Source organism: Oncorhynchus keta, chromosome 17 (assembly GCF_023373465.1).
Source record: "Oncorhynchus keta strain PuntledgeMale-10-30-2019 chromosome 17, Oket_V2, whole genome shotgun sequence".
Lineage (NCBI taxonomy): Eukaryota > Metazoa > Chordata > Actinopteri > Salmoniformes > Salmonidae > Oncorhynchus > Oncorhynchus keta.
Window position 1 is genome coordinate 23,584,319 of NC_068437.1, and position 22,942 is coordinate 23,607,260.

Sequence of the window (22,942 nt, forward strand, 5' to 3'; positions counted from 1 at the left end):
TGAGTGGCAGGCTGCCCAGCACTAATGCAGCTCATTAACAGTAGTGCCTATGGTTGTGTCCATAGTACTGCTTCCCTGTTTATAATATAAGGAGAGGGGCAGAGAAAATAACACAGGGAGAAAGAAAGAAACAAAGAAAAAGAAAGAAAGAGAGGATGGAGGCAGGCCAGGGAGATAGAGGAAGAGCAGTGGGGGAGACCTATTATGCAACTGCTGGAAGTGGAATGAGATGTCATATCTCTACAAAGTGTGTCCAAAGCTAACACTGACATGGCCATTTAAATTCAGATGAAACTTCTCCATAGAGCGGATTCACCCTGCCCTGCCATAACAGGCCAGCCCACCTGCACAGAGAGATGAAGTAAACCTCACTGCCTCCAGGGGGCGACATCAACACAACAGGGAACACAGTCATTACTGTCAATTAATGTTGGATTCATGCACATCTTATTCATACCACAATATCAGTTCTTACAACATATCAACCAGCCCTAACAAAAAGCACATTTCCCCTCTATAAGTTATTCTTCTAAACCAAAAGAGCATAAACAAGATATGAGAATATAGGTTACAGCTCCTCCTTACTGTTTAAATATTACAAGGTAGCACACTCTCCTCTGCCACCCTCTCTGTCTATCCCCTCTTTGTCCATCACTGATTTGTTCTCTCTCCTTTCTACCTTCCATTCCTCCTATCTGTGTTTGCCTCTCTCCCCATTATGATGTATTGTTTATCCTCAAATAAAAACTGCCAATGCAAATTCCAGCTGGCTATATAAGAGGGATTTCCATGAAGGACTGTGAGTGGTAACTTGTACAGTCTAGTCTCATACAATAGTGTCATAGTTTCATTGCCGTCTACTTTGGAACAGAAAGAGCACAGTCCAATGAGGAGTAAGCAGCAGAACGTGTCTACGTGTGTTTACTCCTCTGCCACGACACAATTAACATTTCTATCCAACTGGATATCAGCGTGGTCTCAATTAAATATTATTTCTGACTTATCTTCCAGCCAAACCTCACTTGAAATATTTACTGGAGTTCATTAAACTAACATCCCTATTGTCCACCAATAACTAACACGATGAATACAATCCCAAGGGATTTGAGGTCTGGTATCTGATGTAATTTAGCAGTTCTGTGGCTCAGAGACCCAGTGGTGCTGTAAGCGTCATACTCTCCCTACCAATATGAATAGTGATGAGGTTCTATCTATGCTGGGAGGATAAGACTGGGTCATCTGGGGTCTGTTGAAATGGTGTAGAGGTGGGGTGCATAGGAGGGGGCTCTCTTTTGTATGGGGGACTCATCTGTCCCTTACTACTGGCTCCCTGCCAGTAACTCCCCCCCAAACACACCCTCCACCCTTCTCTCTCTCCCCCTTTCCCCTCCTCCTCATTGTCCAGCTTGAGTGCTCTGCATGGCAAAACCTCTCAGCACCATGCCTGCTGTCGGCTGCTTCCAATCACTCCACAGGCTGGTGTTGGAGAGGGAGGAGAGAAGGAGGAAAGGAGAGAGAGAGGGGAGCAGGTATGGTTGATGTGGCAGGAAAGAAAGGAGTTGGTGAGATCAATGGGAGGGAAATAGCAAGGAAAGAGGTGGCACTAAAGAGAGTGATTCACAGAAAAAAAGAGAGTTCAGAAAGTAGAGGGCCAAAAGAGGAGAACAGAGAAAACAGAGAGAACTAAGTGTCCTGTGGTATACCTGGGGTTGCAAAATTCTGGAAGCTTTCAATAAATTCTCTGGTTTCCTCAAAATTCCAGTTGGAAGATTCTTGGCATAGGCGAAATTGCCACGAGGTATGGGGGGGACATGTCAGAACAGGTTGATTCGTCCCCCAAAGTAATTTCTTTAAAATAAATATGAGTAACTCTTCATATTAGAATTAATGACAATATGAGTAAATATTATTAATACATTTTTTGGTTTGAGGCCCCCCAGATAGCATATGAACACGTGATAAGGAATGGTAAAATGTGTAGAATTGCAGGAGATCGGTAAGAAATGACACTAGTGTAGCCAAATATCTTATTCTGAAATGTTTTTAAAGCATGAAATGATCTGGCATGATGATGCGTTGATCAGTTATACATTTTTAAAGCCTTTATTTTGTGTTCTTTGCCCAAAGTCGACCTTTAAAGTAACTGTCCCGTTTTTTCAGATTCCTATGAAATATGATCTGTAACTAATTACAATATTAGTGAAATAATTTTCCTTCTAAAAAATTATAATGAAGTATGTTATAAAGCAGCTTTTCTGTGTTGGAATGGTGTGGGCATACCCCAACAACAGAATGGTGTGGGCATACCCCAACAACAGAATGGTGTGGGCATACCCCAACAACAGAATGGTGTGGGCATACCCCAACAACAGAATGGTGTGGGCATACCCCAACAACAGAATGGTGTGGGCATACCCCAACAACAGAATGGTGTGGGCATACCCCAACAACAGAATGGTGTGGGCATACCCCAACAACAGAATGGTGTGGGCATACCCCAACAACAGAATGGTGTGGGCATATAACGATGATTAAAAATATGAATACAAGTAGATCAATGATTAAAAAGATGAATACCAGTAGACGATGATTAAAAAGATTAATGCGAGTAGACCGATCATTAAAAAGATGAATGCGAGTAAACCGATCATTAAAAAGATGAATGCGAGTAAACCGATCATTAAAAAGATTAATACGAGTAGACCCATGATTAAAAAGATTAATACGAGTAGACCCATGATTAAAAAGATTAATATGAGTACACCCATGATTAAAAAGATTAATACGAGTAGACCCATGATTAAAAATATTAATACGAGTAGACCCATGACTAAAAAGATTAATACGAGTAGACCCATGACTAAAAAGATTAATACGAGTAGACCCATGACTAAAAAGATTAATACGAGTAGACCCATGACTAAAAAGATTCATACGAGTAGACCCATGACTAAAAAGATTCATACGAGTAGACCCATGACTAAAAAGATTCATACAAGTAGACCCATGACTAAAAAGATTAATATGAGTAGACCCATGACTAAAAAGATTAATACGAGTAGACCCATGACTAAAAAGATTCATACGAGTAGACCCATGACTAAAAAGATTCATACGAATAGACCCATGACTAAAAAGATTCATACGAGTAGGCCGCTGATTGCCCAGTTCATCCTCCTCAGCATTTTTTAAACGGTCTGTTTGAGATTCAAGTTTAAGGTGGTTTTTTTTCCATTTATATTTTGGCCACAAATACGAGTGTAGGATGAGTCAACAACATTATTTAGGAGTTAACAGAATTAACTTTTAAAAGTACGATTTTCACTGGACAGTTACTTTAAAACTAACAGTTTCTCTTAGCTTCAAAGCAAAATGTTTAGACTAGCAGGAAATTCTCAAGGCAAAATTCTCATGGCAAAAAACAAAAAAATTGCATAACAATTTATAAAACAACACGTTTCTCTCTGCCACATGGATCATTTTGCATAATTGCAGGAAGTCTGTTTACCCCTCCTATCCCTCATGTTTGTTGGGGTTGGGGGGCCTTCCACATAGGGAGTGGGGATGAGCCACACATGGTAACAACTTAGCTGATGGGCCTCTGGCAAAGTTTGTGGTAAATCACAGCACTGCTTCTGCGATGCTGATGGGTGGTGAGCTCTGTAGCACAAAATGGCTGCCATGTATGATCCAGTTGGGAGCTATGATATATGCTTTTTAAATGGTATTTTTTATTCTTTAAATAACAACATTTTATTTCAATTGATGAGAAGAACAATGTGTACTTTGACTACAAATCTTAAAATGGTGCTTTTGGTAAACATACTCCTCACAAGAGCACTGTCTGAGAACACACTTTACCAATGTAATAAATGTGCACATTGAAACTAAATGGGTCACAAATGAAGAGCATCCACACACTGATAATATATCACTGAGGTCATATCTAGGGCCACTGAGAGAGAGAGGGGAGAGAGAGAGAGACTGCTCTGAGTAACATGACTCTTAACTCTACATATCATGTGGGCTGCTTTCATATGTCAAAAGACATTAATAGACATATCCATCCATATCACCTCAAAGTGTTATGCAACGTTTCTATAATGCTGATCCGGACAAAACTGAATTCGTCTTGAATGAAATCCTGGACTACCAGTAATCAAACATCATTCCTAAATGCTATGACATTTACAACACAATTAATTGTGTTCCGTGTAAATGTGAAATAAATGTGTTTCGTGACCTTTCGCAGCACATACTAATATAAATTAATTTTCTCAGGAATGCAATACTATGGGCTTAAGCCACCTCAGAGAAGCTGAGCAACTCGCTACTGGCTATGTCCTTTAATCATTCCCGCTCTATCATGCTCCAGTCTACAGTGTCACAGTGTATCACTGCTGCTCTACACGCTGTTGTTCTCCACACTAGTCCTCGGGGTTGGGTAGGTTACTTTCTAAAAGTATTCATTTACAGTTCTGTCCAAAATTGTAATCAATAACATAACTTTTGGATTACCCAAACTCAGTAACATAATTGGATTACTTTCAGATTACTTTCCAGCAACTTAGATTTTTTAACCAGCCCAAATGTTTTGCGATTGTTGCTAAAATCACACCAACAAAACATAAATTAACAGATGACCATGCTTTGTAATGTTTCTAAAAACAATACATCTATTACTAGTAAGAAGTAATGTGGTACATTGTTTAATTTAATATTTTATGACTCGAGTCTTTTAACCAAAACATCACAGACAAAAATGTTCACCTGCCCTTTTAATGGTTACCGTGGTAATGTGACTCAAGTCATGTTTGTGCCTGTGAGATTGAGAGTATGGCTGCATTCCAAACATGCTATTTTTACCCCCTCAGCCCTTACAATAGCCACTTTTCCTCTGGGGAATCCCCATCGAAACCGGATGCAATTTGTTTGCCATCTTAAGTGGAGGTCCAATTCACAAACGTTGCCCCCTCGACCCTCAATTTAGCTTGACGGAGCGAGTGAAAAACTTTGATCACTTGTGGGGTTGATATGACCAACAATTCATGATGCTAGCTTGCTAAAAAAAATATAAAAATTACATAGATTTTAGCACTGGCAAATTGGTTTAGTCTCATAGTGAGGAGCCTATAAAACGTAGTTAGCTTCATAAACATATTTTTGGGAATTCTGAAATGTATTGGAATAAATGACCAAACTATAAAACTAGCTTGCCAGCTATGGGTAAGCTAACTGACAGAATTGTTAGCTAGCTAGGTACATTAATAGCTATAGGTTGATTGTCTTTAAGCACAACTTCAAGATTTCCACCAAGGACGTTGCCTCTCCAAACATCTCTCCCTCTCCAAACACTCGGATGTAAAACGTCATTCAAAGGATGAGGGTTTAGGGCCAAGGGCTGTATACTTTGAGTTTGGACTGCAGCCCCTGACTAGTAGCCGCATTGTCTTCTCTTCCCTAGCGGTTGAAACTCAAACTTTGAAAAACAACCTAGCTTGTGAACAAAACAATGTAAATAGCCAAGAAACACAAGGACAAAGTCTCACTTTAGTAGACTTTCGTTTCAAGCAAAATAGACTGACTGTTATGCCTGTGCGCAGCACTCTTAAAAATGAATCCTTCACTTAGTTGTTCATGTGCGCACAGTCCCCAGCCAGGCAGTGTTGAAGCTCGAGGTGGGATAGGCTATAGGAACAAAACGGCAGAAATACTTTTAAAACAGCTACTGCAGCATTTATTTAGCTATAACTGTAATCATACTTGACGATTTTTCTTCACAAATGCGAGGGAAATGCTCACACTGTAGAGCCCTGTCCACCAGCCAACATGGCTGGTGAAATAGACATCTTTACCCACCAATGCCAAAATCTACCCACATTGTCATTTGGTGAGGGCCGGTTATTAATATTAGGCCCTGATCATACATACACTACAGGTCAAAAGTTTTAGAACACCTACTCATTCAAGGGTTTATCTTTATTTTATTTTGTTACTATTTTCTAAATACTAGAATGATAGTGAAGACATCACAACTATGAAATAACACATATGGAATCATGTAGTAACCAAAAATGTGTTAAACAATTCAAAATATATATTTGAGACTCTTAAAATAGCCACCCTTTGCATTGATGACAGCTTTGTACACTCTTGGCATTCTCTCAACCAGCTTCACCTGGAATGCTTTTCCAACAGCCTTGAATGAGTTCCCACATATGATGAGCACTTGGCTGCTTTTCCTTCACTCTGAGGTCCGACTCATCCCAAACCCTCTCATTTTGGTGGAGGCCAGGTCATCTGATGCAGCACTCCATCACTTTACTTCTTGGTAAAATAGCCCTTACACAACCTGGAGGTGTGTTGGGTCATTGTCCTGTTGAAAAATAAATGATAGTGGGACTAAATCCAAACCAGATGGGATGGTGTATCGCTGCAAAATGCTGGGGTAGCCATTCCGGTTAAGTGTGACGATTAATTCTAAATATTTCAGAGTGACACCAGCAAAGCACCCCCACACCATAACACCTCCTCCTCCATGCTTCACGGTGGGAAATACACATGCAGAGATCATCTTTTCTCCCACAACGTGTCTCACAAAGACAGCGGTTGGAATAAGAAATCACAAATTTGGACTCCGAATTTCCACCAGTCTAATGTCCATTGCTCGCATGTCTCTTCTTTTTATTGGTGTCCTTTAGTAGTGGTTTCTTTGCAGCAATTCAAAAGGCACTCGCACATCAGAGCAATCGTTTTTGCAGGTGCAGCAAATCAACCATGAAGGCCTGATTCACATAATCTCCTCTGAACAGTTGATGTTGAGATGTGTCTGTTACTTGAACTCTGTGGGATGCAATTTCGGAGGCTGGTAACTCTAAAGAACTTCTGAACATTCCTGTGGCTGTCCTCATGAGAGCCAGTTTCATCATAGCGCTTGATGGTTTTTGCGACTGCACTTGAAGAAACTTTCAATGTTCTTGACATTTTTCCTATTGACAGACCTTCATGTCTTAAAGTAATGATGGACTGTCATTTCTCTTTGCTTATTTGAGCTGTTCTTGCCATAATATGGACTCTGTCTTTTACCAAATAGGGCTATCTTCTGTATACTCCCCCTACCTTGTCACAACACAACTGATTGGCTCAAACACATTAAGGAGGAAATAAATTCCACAAATGAACTGATGAAGTGATGATGAAATGAAGGTACACCTGTTCATTGAAATGCATTCCAGGTGACGACCTCATGAAGCTGGTTGAGAGAATGCCAAGAGTGTGCAAAGCTGTCATCAAGGCAAAAGGTGGCTATTTGAAGAATATCAAATATAAAATTTATTTTTATTTGTTTAACACTTTTTTGGTAACTACATGATTCCATGTGTTATTTTCATTGTTTTGATATATTCACTATTATTCTACAATGTAGAAATTAGTAAAAAAAAAAAAAAAAACTAAAATGAGTCATTCTAAAACTTTTGATCGGTAGTGTGTGTTTGATACCAATTGATTTACAACCTAGCACAGGAATTTACCAATTCACTTTGGGCCTCAAACTACTTTGTCTATAAAACACAAAATAGTTGCTTCATATTTGTTGTATATGACTAATGTCACATGGACATCAATTCATGTAGTAAGTGGATGACATTTATGTATGTGTGATCCATAAACACTTTAATCGATTGGAGCAGAGTAATGAGAGTTATATTGATCCTGCAGCACTAGGTCCTCCTATGGGGGGCAGTAGAGGTAAAGTAGTACTCACTATTGGGCAGAGTCATTGAGCTGGTATTCTCGGGCGCGGCTGAAGCACTCCTGGATGCCGGAGTCAGACCACAGGCGGATCATAGCCCCCAGGAGCTCAGGAGAGTAGGGCTCAGTGTCCTCCATACGACTCACCACGTCACACACCATCTTAGCATCAGCCTGAGGAGGGAGAGGAACAACAGGTACATTATACATAGCACCTTTAATACACTACATTTACATATTTGTCAATTAGTAACCATTCTTATCCAGAGAGACTTACAGGAGCAATTATGGTTAAGTACCTTGCTCAAGGGCACATTGACAGATTTTTCACTTAGTCAGCTCAGGGATTTGAACCAGCATCTTTTCAGTTACTTTCCCAACACTCTTAACCACTAGGCTACCTGCCACCCCATACACAAAAGCCTGTAGAGAGGAAAACATCAGCCTGTAGAAAGGAACAGATATAGCACTCACATTAAGTATCCATATCACAATACAATCAGAGAGGTATTTCCTGTGCAAAGACAATACTTCTAAAATTACAGTGTAATTAGAAAATACCCGTACGAAAAACAATTGCAGTTAGAGGGTAGTATAACTGTAGAACACTGCAAATATTGCGTCCAAAATATGTTTTTTTACTGCAGTAATTGTGCAGTGTAACTGCAGTTACAGTGCACTATAATTGCAGTTTCACTGCAGTACACTGCAGTTATTCTGCAATTACTGAGTCCAAAACACCACAGCCGACTGCAGTTACTGCAGTTTCAAAACTGCAATCTTTTTTTGTAAGGGTAGAGATATCTAAATCTAGGAGATGAAATTAAATAACTGTTTTTCGTTCCACTAGTGTCTACAAATGCAAAGGTTACAGGAGAGGAGCATCCTGGAAGGAGTGATCCTGCCTTCCCCGCATAACCCCAAAAACTAGTCACGAATCACAATGTCCCGAACTGAGCACTGGGTCTGGGAAAGTGTTTCAGCCCTTATTACTGACCCCCCACTGCCTGGCTAGAGAGTTTTGCAACAGTGACTCAATTACAGGCTGGGCGTCCTGTGCGTGTGCGTGTGTGTGTGTGTGTGTGTTAATGGACCACTACTCTTTCTCTCATCTCTGCAGCTGCTAATCCCACCCACATCCTGTGGGCTCCGCTCCTAGTCCATATTGAAATGGAACAACCACCCTCCAACCCACCCTGAGTATTGGAGCGTGATAACATAGTAGTGTAGGGAGTCATTGACCCGTGTGCCCTCTCTGAATGACCATGTGCAGTTGACACCCACCAGAGTTTGATTGACAGGCTCTAGTATGTGCTGGGACATGCTACAGCTTTGACACAGCAGCTGCTGCCTGTTTGTCACTCACAGCACCAATCAGGTCCCTAGTTACCAACAGAGTAAAGGTCATGGGCGTCACTAAAAAGGGGGAAAAAAACTCCTCAGCCTCTATGTTTCACCAGCTGCTGCTGCTGCTCTGAAGCTGATCAATACCCAGAATCATTGATAATGATCTACACACCGGATACACATTGGTCTGCTCACACACACACCTAAAGTGGGGCAAAAAAAGTATTTAGTCAGCCACCAATTGTGTAAGTTCTCCCACTTAAAAATATGAGAGAGGCCTGTAATTTTCATCATAGGTACACTTCAACTATGACAGACAAATGAGGGAAAAAAATCCAGAAAATCACATTGTAGGATTTTTTATGAATTAATTTGCAAATTATGGTAGAAAATAAGTATTCCTCTAATCTCCTCACTTGCTCAACACTTACATTTACATTTAAGTCATTTAGCAGACGCTCTTATCCAGAGCGACTTACAAATTGGTGCATACACCTTATGACAACCAGTGGAACAGCCACTTGCATCTAAATCTTGTTGGGGGGGTGAGAAGGATTACTTACCCTTACTTCCCTTCCTTACATAATTGCCCTGATGTCATTCTCACTTCTTTATGTAGCATTGGTCCAAAGTTACACTAACACAAAGCCATGCAGTGTCTGCAGCCAAGGACCTGAAAAGAGCGTTTTGTTCCTTTTAACAGGAGAGCTGGGCAGCTTAGCTGCGACAAAGCCCAGCACTCTGCAGTCCTAACCTGGGGAAAGAGGCTAGACCAGCCAACTGAGCAAGGAGAGGGAGGAACACTTCAACCAAAATCAGCACAAAAACAAGCGTGAGAAATAGAGAATAGCTTTGATAAGGGGAGAGAGAGAAAATGAGAATTAGGTTGGAATTGCCAATTTGGTATCTCAGGAGATTCTCTCTATGCCATACAGTATTTTCCCTGGTGGGAGAGAGAGACTGCTGTGTTCACATCAACACGAAAAGCCTGGGGACATCTGGAACCCAGCACAGGAGAAGTGACAGGAACTGCTATCACCATTAAGGTCTGACACACTAAAATACATCTCAGTGGGAGATAAACTGAGATGAGGAATATAAGGAAGAGGATGGCTGCAAACTTTCTACTATTAAACTCGGACAAAACAGAGATGCTTGTTCTAGGTCCCAAGAAACAAAGACATCTTCTGTTGAATCTGACAATTAATCTTAATGGTTGTACAGTCGTCTCAAATAAAACTGTGAAGGACCTCGGCGTTACTCTGGACCCTGATCTCTCTTTTGAAGAACACATCAAGACCATTTCAAGGACAGCTTTTTTACATCTACGTAATATTGCAAAAATCAGAAACTTTCTGTCCAAAAATTATGCAGAAAAATTAATCCATGCTTTTGTCACTTCTAGGTTAGACTACTGCAATGCTCTACTTTCCGGCTACCCGGATAAAGCACTAAATAGACTTCAGTTAGTGCTAAATACGGCTGCTAGAATCCTGACTAGAACCAAAAATTGTGATCATATTACTCCAGTGCTAGCCTCTCTACACTGGCTTCCTGTCAAAGCAAGGGCTGATTTCAAGGTTTTACTGCTAACCTACAAAGCATTGCATGGGCTTGCTCCTACCTATCTCTCTGATTTGGTCCTACACGGACGCTACGGTCACAAGACGCAGGCCTCCTAATTGTCCCTAGAATTTCTAAGCAAACAGCTGGAGGCAGGGCTTTCTCCTATAGAGCTCCATTTTTATGGAACGGTCTGCCTACCCATGTCAGAGACGCAAACTCGGTCTCAACCTTTAAGTCTTTACTGAAGACTCATCTCTTCAGTGGGTCATATGATTGAGTGTAGTCTGGCCCAGGAGTGGGAAGGTGAACGGAAAGGCTCTGGAGCAACGAACCGCCCTTGCTGTCTCTGCCTGGCCGGTTCCCCTCTTTCCACTGGGATTCTCTGCCTCTAACCCTATTACAGGGGCTGGCTTACTGGGGCTCTCTCATGCCATCCCTGCAGGGGGTGCGTCACCTGAGTGGGTTGATTCACTGTTGTGGTCATCCTGTCTGGGTTGGCGCCCCCCCCTTTGGGTTGTGCCGTGGCGGAGATCTTTGTGGGCTATACTCAGCCTTGTCTCAGGATGGTAAGTTGGTGGTTGAAGATATCCCTCTAGTGGTGTGGGGGCTGTGCTTTGGCAAAGTGGGTGGGGTTATATCCTTCCTGTTTGGCCCTGTCCGGGGGTGTCCTCGGATGGGGCCACAGTGTCTCCTGACCCCTCCTGTCTCAGCCTCCAGTATTTATGCTGCAGTAGTTTGTGTCGGGGGGCTAGGGTCAGTTTGTTATATCTGGAGTACTTCTCCTGTCCTATTCTGTGTCCTGTGTGAATCTAAGTGTGCGTTCTCTAATTATCTCCTTCTTTCTCTCTCTCGGAGGACCTGAGCCCTAGGACCATGCCCCAGGACTACCTGACATGATGACTCCTTGCTGTCCCCAGTCCACCTGGCCATGCTGCTGCTCCAGTTTCAACTGACCTGAGCCCTAGGACCATGCCCCAGGACTACCTGACATGATGACTCCTTGCTGTCCCCAGTCCACCTGGCCATGCTGCTGCTCCAGTTTCAACTGTTCTGCCTTACTATTATTTGACCATGCTGGTCATTTATGAACATTTGAACATCTTGGCCATGTTCTGTTATAATCTCCACCCGGCACAGCCAGAAGAGGACTGGCCACCCCACATATGCTCTCTCTAATTCTCTCTTTCTTTCTCTCTCTCAGAGGATCTGAGCCCAAGGACCGTGCCCCAGGACTACCTGACATGATGACTCCTTTGCTGTCCCCAGTCCACCTGACTGCGCTGCTGCTCCAGTTTCAACTGTTCTGCCTTATTATTATTGGACCATGCTGGTCATTTATGACCATTTGAACATCTTGGCCATGTTCTGTTATAATCTCCACCCGGCACAGCCAGAAGAGGACTGGCCACCCCACATAGCCTGGTTCCTCTCTAGGTTTCTTCCTAGGTTTTGGCCTTTCTAGGGAGTTTTTCCTAGCCACCGTGCTTCTACACCTTGCTGTTTGGGGTTTTAGGCTGGGTTTCTGTACAGCACTTTGAGATATCAGCTGATGTACGAAGGGCTATATAAATAAATTTGATTTGATTTTGATTAGATGAGGAAACCAAGAAGCTCCAGCTGTAATATTACCACCTGTATTTCCATACTAGGGGAGAGTGTGGTAAGTTGAGTCAAATGGTTAGTTGAGCCACCCCTTGTTTCTCGGAAACCATATACAAAAGTAACCATGTGACCAAATATTTATGAAGATGTCATATTTTCATGGAGTCTGTGAAGAAACCACATGGAAAAAGTGGTAAGCAAGTTAGGTCCATAACACAGATTTTTATGAATGTATTGTGTTACAGGTTTCATGACGCTTGTATCTAAACCAAAGTAGATACATCATTTGGGTTCTCTATAAGTGCCAATAAGAGGTCCTAAATCTTAGAAAAAAGGGCTCCAAAAGGAGAACCCTTTCTGTGGGTTATATGGGTTCTTTCGCGGTGCCCATAGGAAAACCCTTTCTGGTTCCAGGTAGAACTCGTTTATGTTTCATGTAGAACTCTTTGTGTAAAGGGTTCCACATGGAACTCAGAAGGGTTCTACCTGGAACCAAAAAGGTTCTTCAAAGGGTTATCCTATAGGAAAGACGAAAAACTTTTTAAAGTTCAAGATAGTACCTTTTTTTCTAAGAGTGTAGCATGAAAGTGCATCCTTGTAGCTGTGTGGACAAAAGTAGTCAACATGTTTGCCATGCGGTAGTAAGTTGAGCCAATGTCTACCATGCCTCATACAAATGACTACATTTAGTCAGTTCTATGCATAATACACATCGTAGTGCATTTGTCTTGTTACAGGCAGACATCATCATGTGCAGAGTAATACAGACGTAAAACAAGCCGGGGCTAACCCCCCTTCAGGTTCTTGCGAGAACAGCCAAGGAAGTAAGAAAAGGGAGATGTCCATTTGAGCAGCAGCAAGGGCTAAATAAAATAGACTGAATGACACTGAAGAGGTACATTGACAAAAAAGAAAAACATGTAGCTGTGTGAAACAAAGCTATGACAGAGCAGGAACATAAGGTCTTATCTGATGACATGGAGTCTGAGCTTGATAAACATATCAAGAATCACAGGACCATTTTCAGCCCCCTTAGTTGCCTCAAATGTAGAGAAATTGGCACATCGAAACAACATCCCTTACCCTTCCATTTCTTGACCAGTTGTATGGGTAAGTCATATTGAACAGCGAGATCTATATTTGAATGTAGGCATACATTTAAGATATACAATATACCACACCCCCATTCCATGAATTAAACTTTGACCTACCAGCACCATCACCCACTGTCACAGGACACTATCACCCACTTATCCCAAGGTAGCTCAACTGACCTTGTCCCGATGCTCAAATTACCCCATTCCCGGGTTAAGTTGTACCAAGAGACAACTTTTTTCGACAAGCTGTTTTCAAAACAGTTATGTTTACAAGAATTCTGATTATTTCCAGGAATACACAACATCTTAAAACATATATGTCTATGTTAGAAAGAATACTATATTTCCCTTGACGTAGTGACGCTGAATGTAAAAAAGGCTCTCTGTCTCCTAGTAAGCCTAACCTTTAAGTACAGGCCCTGTGAACTCAGTTGGATGGAGCCCTGTAGGCCACACCTCCTCCACTATAGACGGTTTCAACAGTCAAAACAAAAACAAATCCACGCACGGCCTGATAGGAACGATCTCCACTGACCCCTGACTGATATAAACTCAAAAGGGCATTTATCTCCAACTGACACCCACTGCCTCTGACTCAGATTGCCTCCACACTCCACATCCATTCAACTGTTCAAAAGGCAGCTTAGGGCCACATCCCTGTGTCATCTCCCACTACTGGCCCTTAGAGAAGGCCACCCATTTTATCAGGCCTTTATTGTCCAGCAGTCATGCATAATATGGCGGTTGAACACTAGAAAACTGTTTTCTGCGACTCAAATGTTTTCATGATATTGGACCGCTAACCATCTTACAGTAAAAATGGACACATACTGTTTATGTGCTCTAGGCCCACAGGCAGTAACTTGTCCAGAACATTTTGAATGGAATGGCCAATGCAAGGTGGAAGTTTTCAATATAGTGAAGACATCAACACTATGAAATAACACATTTGGAATCATATAGTAACCAAAAAAGTGTTAAAGAAATTAAAATATACATTATATTTTAGATTATTCAAAGTAGCCACCATTTGCCTTGATGACAGCTTTGCAAACTCTTGGCATTCTCTCAAACAGCTTCATGGGGAATGCTTTTCCAACAGTCTTGAAGGAGTTCCCACATATGCTGAGCACTTGTTGGCTGCTTTTCCTTCATTCTACGGTCCAACTCATCCCAAGCCATCTCAATTGGGTTGAGGTCAGGTGATTGTGGAGGCCAGGTCGTCTGATGCACCACTCCAGCACCCTCCTTCTTGGTCAAATAGCCCTTACACAGCCTGGAGGTGTGATTTGGGTCATTGTCCTGTTGAAAAACAAATTATAATGGGACTAAGCGCAAACCAGATGGGATGGCGTATCGCTGCAGAATGATGTGGTAGCCATACTGGTCAATTGTGCCTTGAATTCTAAATGAATCCATGAGTGTCACCAGCAAAGCACCCCGACAGCATCACACCTCCTTCTCCATGCTTCACGGTGGAAACCACACATGCGGAGATAATTTGTTCACCTACTCCGTTTCTTACAAAGACACGCCATTTGGAACCAAAAATCTCAAATTTGGACTCATCGGACCAAAGGACAGATTTCCACCGGTCTAAATGTCCATTGCTCGTGTTTCTTGGCCCAAGCAAGTCGCTTCTTCTGATTGGTGTCCTTTAGTAGTGGTTTCTTTGCAGCAATTCGACCATGAATGCTTGATTCACGTCGTCTCCTCTGAACAGGGGAGGGGGGGCTCCTGAGTGGCGCAGCGGTCTAAGGCACTGCATCTCAGTGCTAGAGGCATCACTACAGACCCTGGCTCGATTCCAGGCTGTATCACAACGGCCGAGATTGGGAGTCCCATAGGGCAGTGCACAATTGTCCCAGTGTCATCTGGGTTAGGGTTTGGCTGGGGTAGGCTGTCAATGTAAATATGAATTTGTTCTTAACTGGCTTGCCTAGTTAAATAAAGGTAAAAAAAAAAATACTATTAAAACAGTTGAACTCTGTGCAGCATTTATTTGGGCTGCAATTTCTGAGTCTGGTAACTCTAATGAACTTATCTTCTGCAACAGAGATACAGTTGAAGTCGGAAGTTTACATACAAAGGTTGGAGTCATTCAAACTTGTTTTACAACCACTCCACACATTTCTTGTTAACAAACTATAGTTTTGGCAAGTCGGGTAGGACATCTGCTTTGTACATGACACAAGGAATTTTTTCAACAATTATTTACAGACAGATTATTTCACTTATAATTCACTGTATCACAATTTCATTGGGTCAGAAGTATACATACACTAGGTTGACTGTGCCTTTAATGTGTTTAAGCCAATCAGTTGTGTTGTGACAAGGTAGGGGGTGGTATACAGAAGATAGCCCTATTTGGTCCATATTATGGTAAGAACAGCTAAAATAAGCAAAGAGAAATTACAGTCCATCATTACTTTAAGACATGAAGGTCAGTCAATCTGGAACATTTCACGAGATTTGAAAGTTTCTTCAAGTGCAGTCGCAAAAACCCTCAAGTGCTATGATGAAACTGTCTCTCATGAGGACAGCCACAGGAAAGGATGACCCAGAGTTACAGTTGAAGTCGTAAGTTTACATACACCTTAGCCAATCACATTTAAACTCAGTTTTTCACAATTCCTGACATTTAATCAGAGTAAAAATTAGAATCACCACAGTTAGCATCACCATTTTATTTTAAGAATGTGAAATGTCAGAATAATAGTAGAGAGAATGATTTCTTTCAGCCTTTATTTCTTTCATCACATTCCCAGTGGGTCAGAAGTTTACATACAGTCAATTAGTATTTGGTAGCGTTGCCTTAAATTCTTTAACTTGGGTCAAATGTTTTGGGTAACCGTCCACAAGCTTCCCTCAATAAGTTGGGTGAATTTTGCCCCATTCCTCCTGACAGAGCATGTGTAACTGAGTCGGGTTTGTAGGCCTCCTTGCTCACACACGCTTTATCAGTTTTGCCCACAAATTTTCTGCAGGATTGAGGTCAGGGCTTTGTGATGGCCACTCCAATACCTTGACTTTGTTGTCCTCAAGCCATTTTGCCACAACTTTGGAAGTATGCTTAGGGTCATTGTCCATTTGGAAGACCCATTTGCAACCAAGCTTTACCTTCCTGACTGATGTCTTGAGATGTTGCTTCAATATATCTACATAATTGTCCTCCCTCATGATGTCATCTGTTTTGTGAAGTGCACCAGCCCCTCCTGCAGCAAAGCAACCCCACAACATGATGCTGCCACCCTCGTGCTTCATGATTGGGATGGTGTTCTTCAGCTTGCAAGCCTCCCCCCTTTTCCTCCAAACATAACAATGGTCATTATGGCCAAACATTTTTATTTTTGTTTCATCAGACCAGAGGACATTTCTCCAAAAAGTACGATCTTTGTCTCCATGTGCAGTTGCAAACCGTAGTCTGGCTTTTTTATGGCTGTTTTGGAGCAGTGGCTTCTTCCTTGCTGAGTGGCCTTTCAGGTTATGTCAATATAGGACTCATTTTACTGTGGATATAGATACTTTTGTACCTATTTCCTCCAGCATCTTCACAAGGTCCTTTGCTGTTGTTCTGGGATTGATTTGCACTTTTTGCACCAAAGTACATTCATCTCTAGGAGACAGAACGCATCTCCTTCCTGAGTGGTATATGACTGCTGCCTCGTCCCATGGTGTTTATACTTGTGTACTATTGTTTGTACAGATGAACTTGGTACCTTCAGGCGTTTGGAAATTGCTCCCAAGGATGAACCAGACTTGTGGTCTACAATTTTTTTTCTGAGTTCTTGGCTGATTTCTTTAGATTTTCCCGTGATATCAAGCAAAGAGGCACTGAGTTTGAAGGTAGGCCTTGAAATACATCCACAGGTACAACTCCAATTGACTCAAATGATGTCAATTAGCCTGTCAGAAACTTCTAAAGCCATGACATCATTTTCTGAAATTGTCTAAGCTGTTTAACCTCTTGGAACTCTGGGGGCGGTATTTCATTTTTGGATAAAAAACGTTCCCGTTTTAAAACGGGATATTTTGTCACGACAAGATGCTCGACTATGCATATAATTGACAGCTTTGGATAGAAAATACTCTAACGTTTCCAAAACTGCAAAGATATTGTCTGTGAGTGCAACAGAACTGATGTTACAGGTGAAACCCAGATACAAATCCAATCAGGAAGTGCCCCATATTTTGAAAGCGCTGTATGCCAATGACTCCTTATATGGCTGTGAATGGGCTACGAATGAGCTTACGCTTTCTACGTATTCCCCAAGGTGTCTACAGCATTGTGACTTCTTTTTACGCATTTATGTTGAAGAATAGCCGTAAGGGACCACATTGAGCGAGTTGTCACATGATGGCTCCCGCAGAAAATCTTGCGTAAAGTACAGCGGTAGCCATTATTCCAATCGCTTCTAATGAGAAACCAATTGTCCCGGTGGATATATTATCGAATAGATATACCTTGAGGATTGATTCTAAACAACGTTTGCCATGTTTCTGGCGATATTATGGAGCTAATTTGGAAAAAAGTTTGGTGTTGTAGTGACCGCATTTTCCGGTCGATTTCTCAGCCAAACGTGAAGAACAAACAGAGCTATTTCGCCTACAAAAATAATATTTTTGGAAAAAATGAACATTTGCTATCTAACTGGGAGTCTCCTGAGTGAAAACATCAGAAGTTCTTCAAAAGTAAATTATTTAATTTGATCACTTTTCTTATTTTCGTGAAAATGTTGCCTGCTGCTAGCATGCTATGCTAGGCTATGATAAACTTACACAAATGCTTGTCTAGCGTTGGCTGTAAAGCATATTTTGAAAATCTGAGAATCTGTGATTAACAAAAGGCTAAGCTGTGTCTCAATATATTTCATTTGTGATTTTCATGAATAGGAAGATTTTCTAGGAAGATTTATGTCCGTTGCGTTGTTTATGTTTAAATAAAAGCACATTTTTGTCCTTTAAAATAATATCAAATTGATCAGAAATGCAGCATAGACATTGATCAGAAATACAGTGTAGACATTGTTAATGTTGTAAATTACATTTGTAGCTAGAAAAAGCTGATTTTTATGGAATATCTACATAGGCGTACATAAGCCCATTCATTACCAGCAACCATCACTCCTCTGTCCAATGGCACGTTGTGTTAGCTAATCCAAGTTTATCATTTTAAAAGGCTAATTGATCATTAGAAAACCCCTTTCAAATATGCTAGCACAGCTGAAAACTGTTATCCTGATTAAAGAAGCAATACAACTGGCCTTCTTCAGACTACTTAAGTATCTGGAGCATCAGCATTTGTGGGTTCGATTACAGGCTCAAAATGGCCAGAAACAAAGAACTTTCCTCTGAAACTCGTCAGTCTATTCTTGTTCTGAGAAATGAAGGCTAGTCCATGCAAGAAATTGCCAATAAACTGAAGATCTTGTACAACGCTGTGTACTACTCCCTTCACAGAACAAAGCAAACTGTCTCTAATCAGAATAGAAAGAGGAGTGGGAGGCCCCGGTGCACAACTGAGCAAGAGGACAAATACATTAGATTGTTTAGTTTGAGAAACAGATGCCTCAAGTTCTCAACTGGCAGCTTCATTAACTTCTTGGTGACAGGGGGCAGTATTTTCACATCCGGATGAAATGCACGCCCAAATTCAACTGCCTCCTACTCATCCCCAGAAGATAAGATATGCATATTATTAGTAGATTTGTATAGAAAACACTCTGAAATTTCTAAAACTGTCTTTGAGTATAACAGAACTTATGTAGCATGCGAAACCCCAAGGACAAACCATTCAGAGTTTTTTTGTTTTGAGGTCACTCTTTTCAATGAGATTTCAATGAGCTTCCACTGGATGTCACCAGTCGTTAGAAATTGGTTGAGGTTTTTCCTTTGTGTAATGAAGAAGTACCCCTGTTCAAAACGAGGGTCACTTCAAGTGTACTGTTAGATAGATGCACGTGACCAGAAAGGTAGAGTCAGTTTGTTTTCTTCCTGTATTGAACACAGATCATCCCGTCTTCAATTTTATTGATTATTTACTTTAAAAAATACCTAAAGTTGTATTACAAAAGTAGTTTGAAATGTTTTGGCAAAGTTTACAGGAAACCTTTGAGATATTTTGTAGTCACGTTGCGCAAGTTGGAACCAGTGTTTTTCTGGATCAAACGCGTCAAATAAATGGACATTTTAGATACATATCGACGGAATTAATCGAACAAAAGGACCATTTGTGATGTTTATGGGACATATTGGAGTGCCAACAAAAGAAGCTCGTCAAAGGTAAGGCATGATTTATATTTTTATTTCTGCGTTTTATGTTGCGCCTGCAGGGTTGAAATATGTTTTCTCTCTTTGTTTACGGAGGTGCTACCCTCAGATAATAGCATTGTTTGCTTTTGCCGAAAACCCTTTTTGAAATCTGACATGTTGGCTGGATTCACAACGTGTAGCTTTAATTGTATTTTACATGTGTGATTTCATGAAAGTTAGATTTTTATAGTAATTTATTTGAATTTGGCGCTCTGCATTTTCACTGGCTTTTGGACAGGTGGGACGCTAGCGTCACATATCCCAGAGAGGTTAAATTGTACCCACAAAACACCAGTCTTAACATCAACAGTGAAGAAGGGACTCCGGGATGCTGGCCTTCTAGGCAGAGTTGCAAAGAAAAAGCCATATCTCAGATTGGCCAATAAAAATAAAAGATTAAGATGGGCAAAAGAATACAGACACTGGACAGAGGAACTAGCCTAGAAGACCAGCATCCCAGAGTTGCCTCTTCACTGTTGTGTTGCGGGTACTATTTAATGAAGCTGCCAGTTGAGGACTTGTGAGGCGTCTGTTTCTCAAACTAGACAATCTAATGTACTTGTCCTCTTGCTCAGTTGTGCACCGGTGCCTCCCACTGCTCTTTCTATTCTGGTTAGGGCCAGTTTGCGCTGTTCTGTGAAGGGAGTACTTTGAGTCAATGTATCAAGATAATACCGTCCAAAATAATATTGCGATATGTAACTGTACTGATTTTTTCCCCCATCACTCTCTCATTTTTATTTTGCTTCATAGAATGACGCACACATGGATAATGGGGACTGTGATTGCCTATTGAATTGAAATCAGCTTCAAACAAACACATCATAGCGATTCATTATCACCCCTGTGCCAGGCTGGTGAGAATAGAATCTTCATCAGCATTCATTCATTAGAGTAAGCAGGCTCCCTTTAAAGGGATGCTGAGGGATTTGAATAATGTATATCTCCCTCTCTTGCTCCATGAAAAAGAGACGGTACACATTCCTTTTTTTATTTTATTTTACCTTTATTTAACCAGGCAAGTCAGTTAAGAACACATTCTTATTTTCAATGACGGCCTGGGAACAGTGGGTTAACTGCCTGTTCAGGGGCAGAACGACAGATTTGTACCTTGTCAGCTCTGGGGTTTCCTTCCGGTTACTAGTCCAACGCTCTAACCACTAGGCTACGCTGCCGCCGAATCCCAAATTGACATTTTCCAAAGTGAAAAGAAGAAAAGCCGTTCAGCCAATACAGGGAAAGCCTGATGCATAAACCTCATCCCACCTTTGTAGTGAGGAAACCTACGAACCATGAAATGTAAAATTATTAGTGTGAACTATGGTGCATTTTAAACTCCATGGGCCAGTCTAGTCAAGGTGGCCTCCATTTGTTTAGTGCCAACGCAGCGACAGAGGTGACCTTTCCTTCCTAATTAGAGCAGGGCCATCAGAGGCGATCTACTTCCTGCTGAGATATAAGGTCCCTGGTCCCTCCCTGAGCCTGGCTGCACCCTGCCTGCTCCCTGCTCCTGTGTGGGTCCACATCAAACAGGTGACTTCCTGCCTGCCCTTCTCACCCAGCCCTGTGAGATCCAGTACCAGCACCACTACTCCCCAGCACCAGCACCAGCACAGATTAGGATTAAAAGCCCACAAAGTGCCTGTTTATTGGTATTATAATATACCCTTCTCAGACTGTATCACCACAACACCCCATGTTCTAATGTACTCCCATTCTTAGCTACTGTTATCTTATCTTAGAAAATACACATTTTGATCACAGCTCAAAATTGAGGATTAGGATAGTGATGGGGATAAAGGGGTGCAGGTTAAATGTGATGTAGGACAATTTTAGGTTTCATGCCGTACTATACTATTCTGGTCCCAGATCTGTTATGTTTGGCATAACCAATGACCATACAGTAGGACTTGGCTATACAGCACAGACAGATCTGGGACTAGGCTAATAGGCTTGTACTTTTCCCCCAGGTTACACAACTTCCTGTTCCACTGTAACAGTCTGTGTGGTGGGTGAGCTGAACAGCACTCCACTCCACTGATGATCCTGAGAGACTGCACAGTAATTATGAACAGTCAGGTGCTGGACATTATGCACAGATGGCTATCCATCATTGAGGGTTAATTATCCCAATGTGTGTGTGTGTGTGTATGTGTGGTCATGATCACTTGGCTGGCTCTGTCAGCAGCTGCTGCTCAGGCCTCATGGTCCACTACTCAAGGTACTGTACAGGGAGCCTCTGTGGCAGACGCCTGCTCTGAGTTCTTCAGATGGAGAGATGCTACTCTGATTACAGCAGAACCACAGCAGAGGCTGTTTAACCACTACGGGTCTAGAACAGATAAGGATACAGAAAATATTGATCACTTCCGTTTATGGCTCTCCCTTTACTGTATGTTGTGTACTGTACAGTAACTATACAGAGGGATGAGGGCTCTGTGGACAAACCGTCATGTCACATTACAATTAAACAGTGGGCTGCTTCCTCTTCCTCTCCCAGGAGAGACCGGTGGTCTGATCCAATTTCCTGAGACCAAGTTCTGATATTACATGAACAGTTATTTTCATAAACAATTACTGTATATACTTAGGGCCCTATAAAATATGTTTTTCTCTCCCAACATGCATTTTCTACCCATTTAGTTTTTCCAGGTTTGAGTTTTTTCAGGGTTTTGCTCTATAAACACTTTTTTAATAAAACAAAAAACAAAATTTGATGTTCTAAGTTTATTCTGCCAGGTAGGAACTAGCTACTTTGTAGTTACCATTTAATTGAGAAGGTTTTTGGGAAAGTATTTCCACCTACCAGAAGACGGTTGTCATGACATTAGCATCATCGCTAAGTGGTAGACAAACGTGCACACATATACAGGGTCATTCTTGTGCCATTGAACCTCTCAGAAAGTTGAAGGAAAATACAAATCACCGATGCATTTCGTTCATGTCCTATGATAATCTTGGGCAAATGAATTACTTTTCTAATAAATTCAATACATTTAGTTGATTCCCTACAGAGTTAAACCCATTGTTTAATGTATGGTTTCTGTGATACCGTCCGCGTTCTCTGCAATGCCGATTTTACAGAGCCCTTTATACTGCCGTTGTCTCTCTTCTATTCTCTGTGTTTGTGAATAGGGCCTCCAGATGAAGAAAGAGACCAGTGAGTGGATGTCTTTCTGTGAGCAGCACCCCCAGTTGAATTAGCAATGAAGGAAAAGGTCAAAGATCAATGTTCAGCAGCATTAGCTGTCCTGGGGCACAACATG

At 41.5% G+C, this 22,942-nt stretch overlaps 1 protein-coding gene across 3 annotated transcripts in view; it reads right to left on the minus strand.

The window, feature by feature from the left end:
• The window catches only part of LOC118374081 (guanine nucleotide-binding protein G(o) subunit alpha), a 164,006-nt gene that overhangs the window by 21,656 nt on the left and 119,408 nt on the right, over positions 1–22,942 (minus strand). For all 3 annotated transcript variants that reach the window (XM_035760440.2, XM_052465724.1, XM_035760439.2), the window contains exon 4: positions 7,766–7,926. In XM_035760440.2, the coding sequence (XP_035616333.1) occupies positions 7,766–7,926 (161 nt within the window). The remainder of the gene's footprint in view (positions 1–7,765; positions 7,927–22,942) is intronic.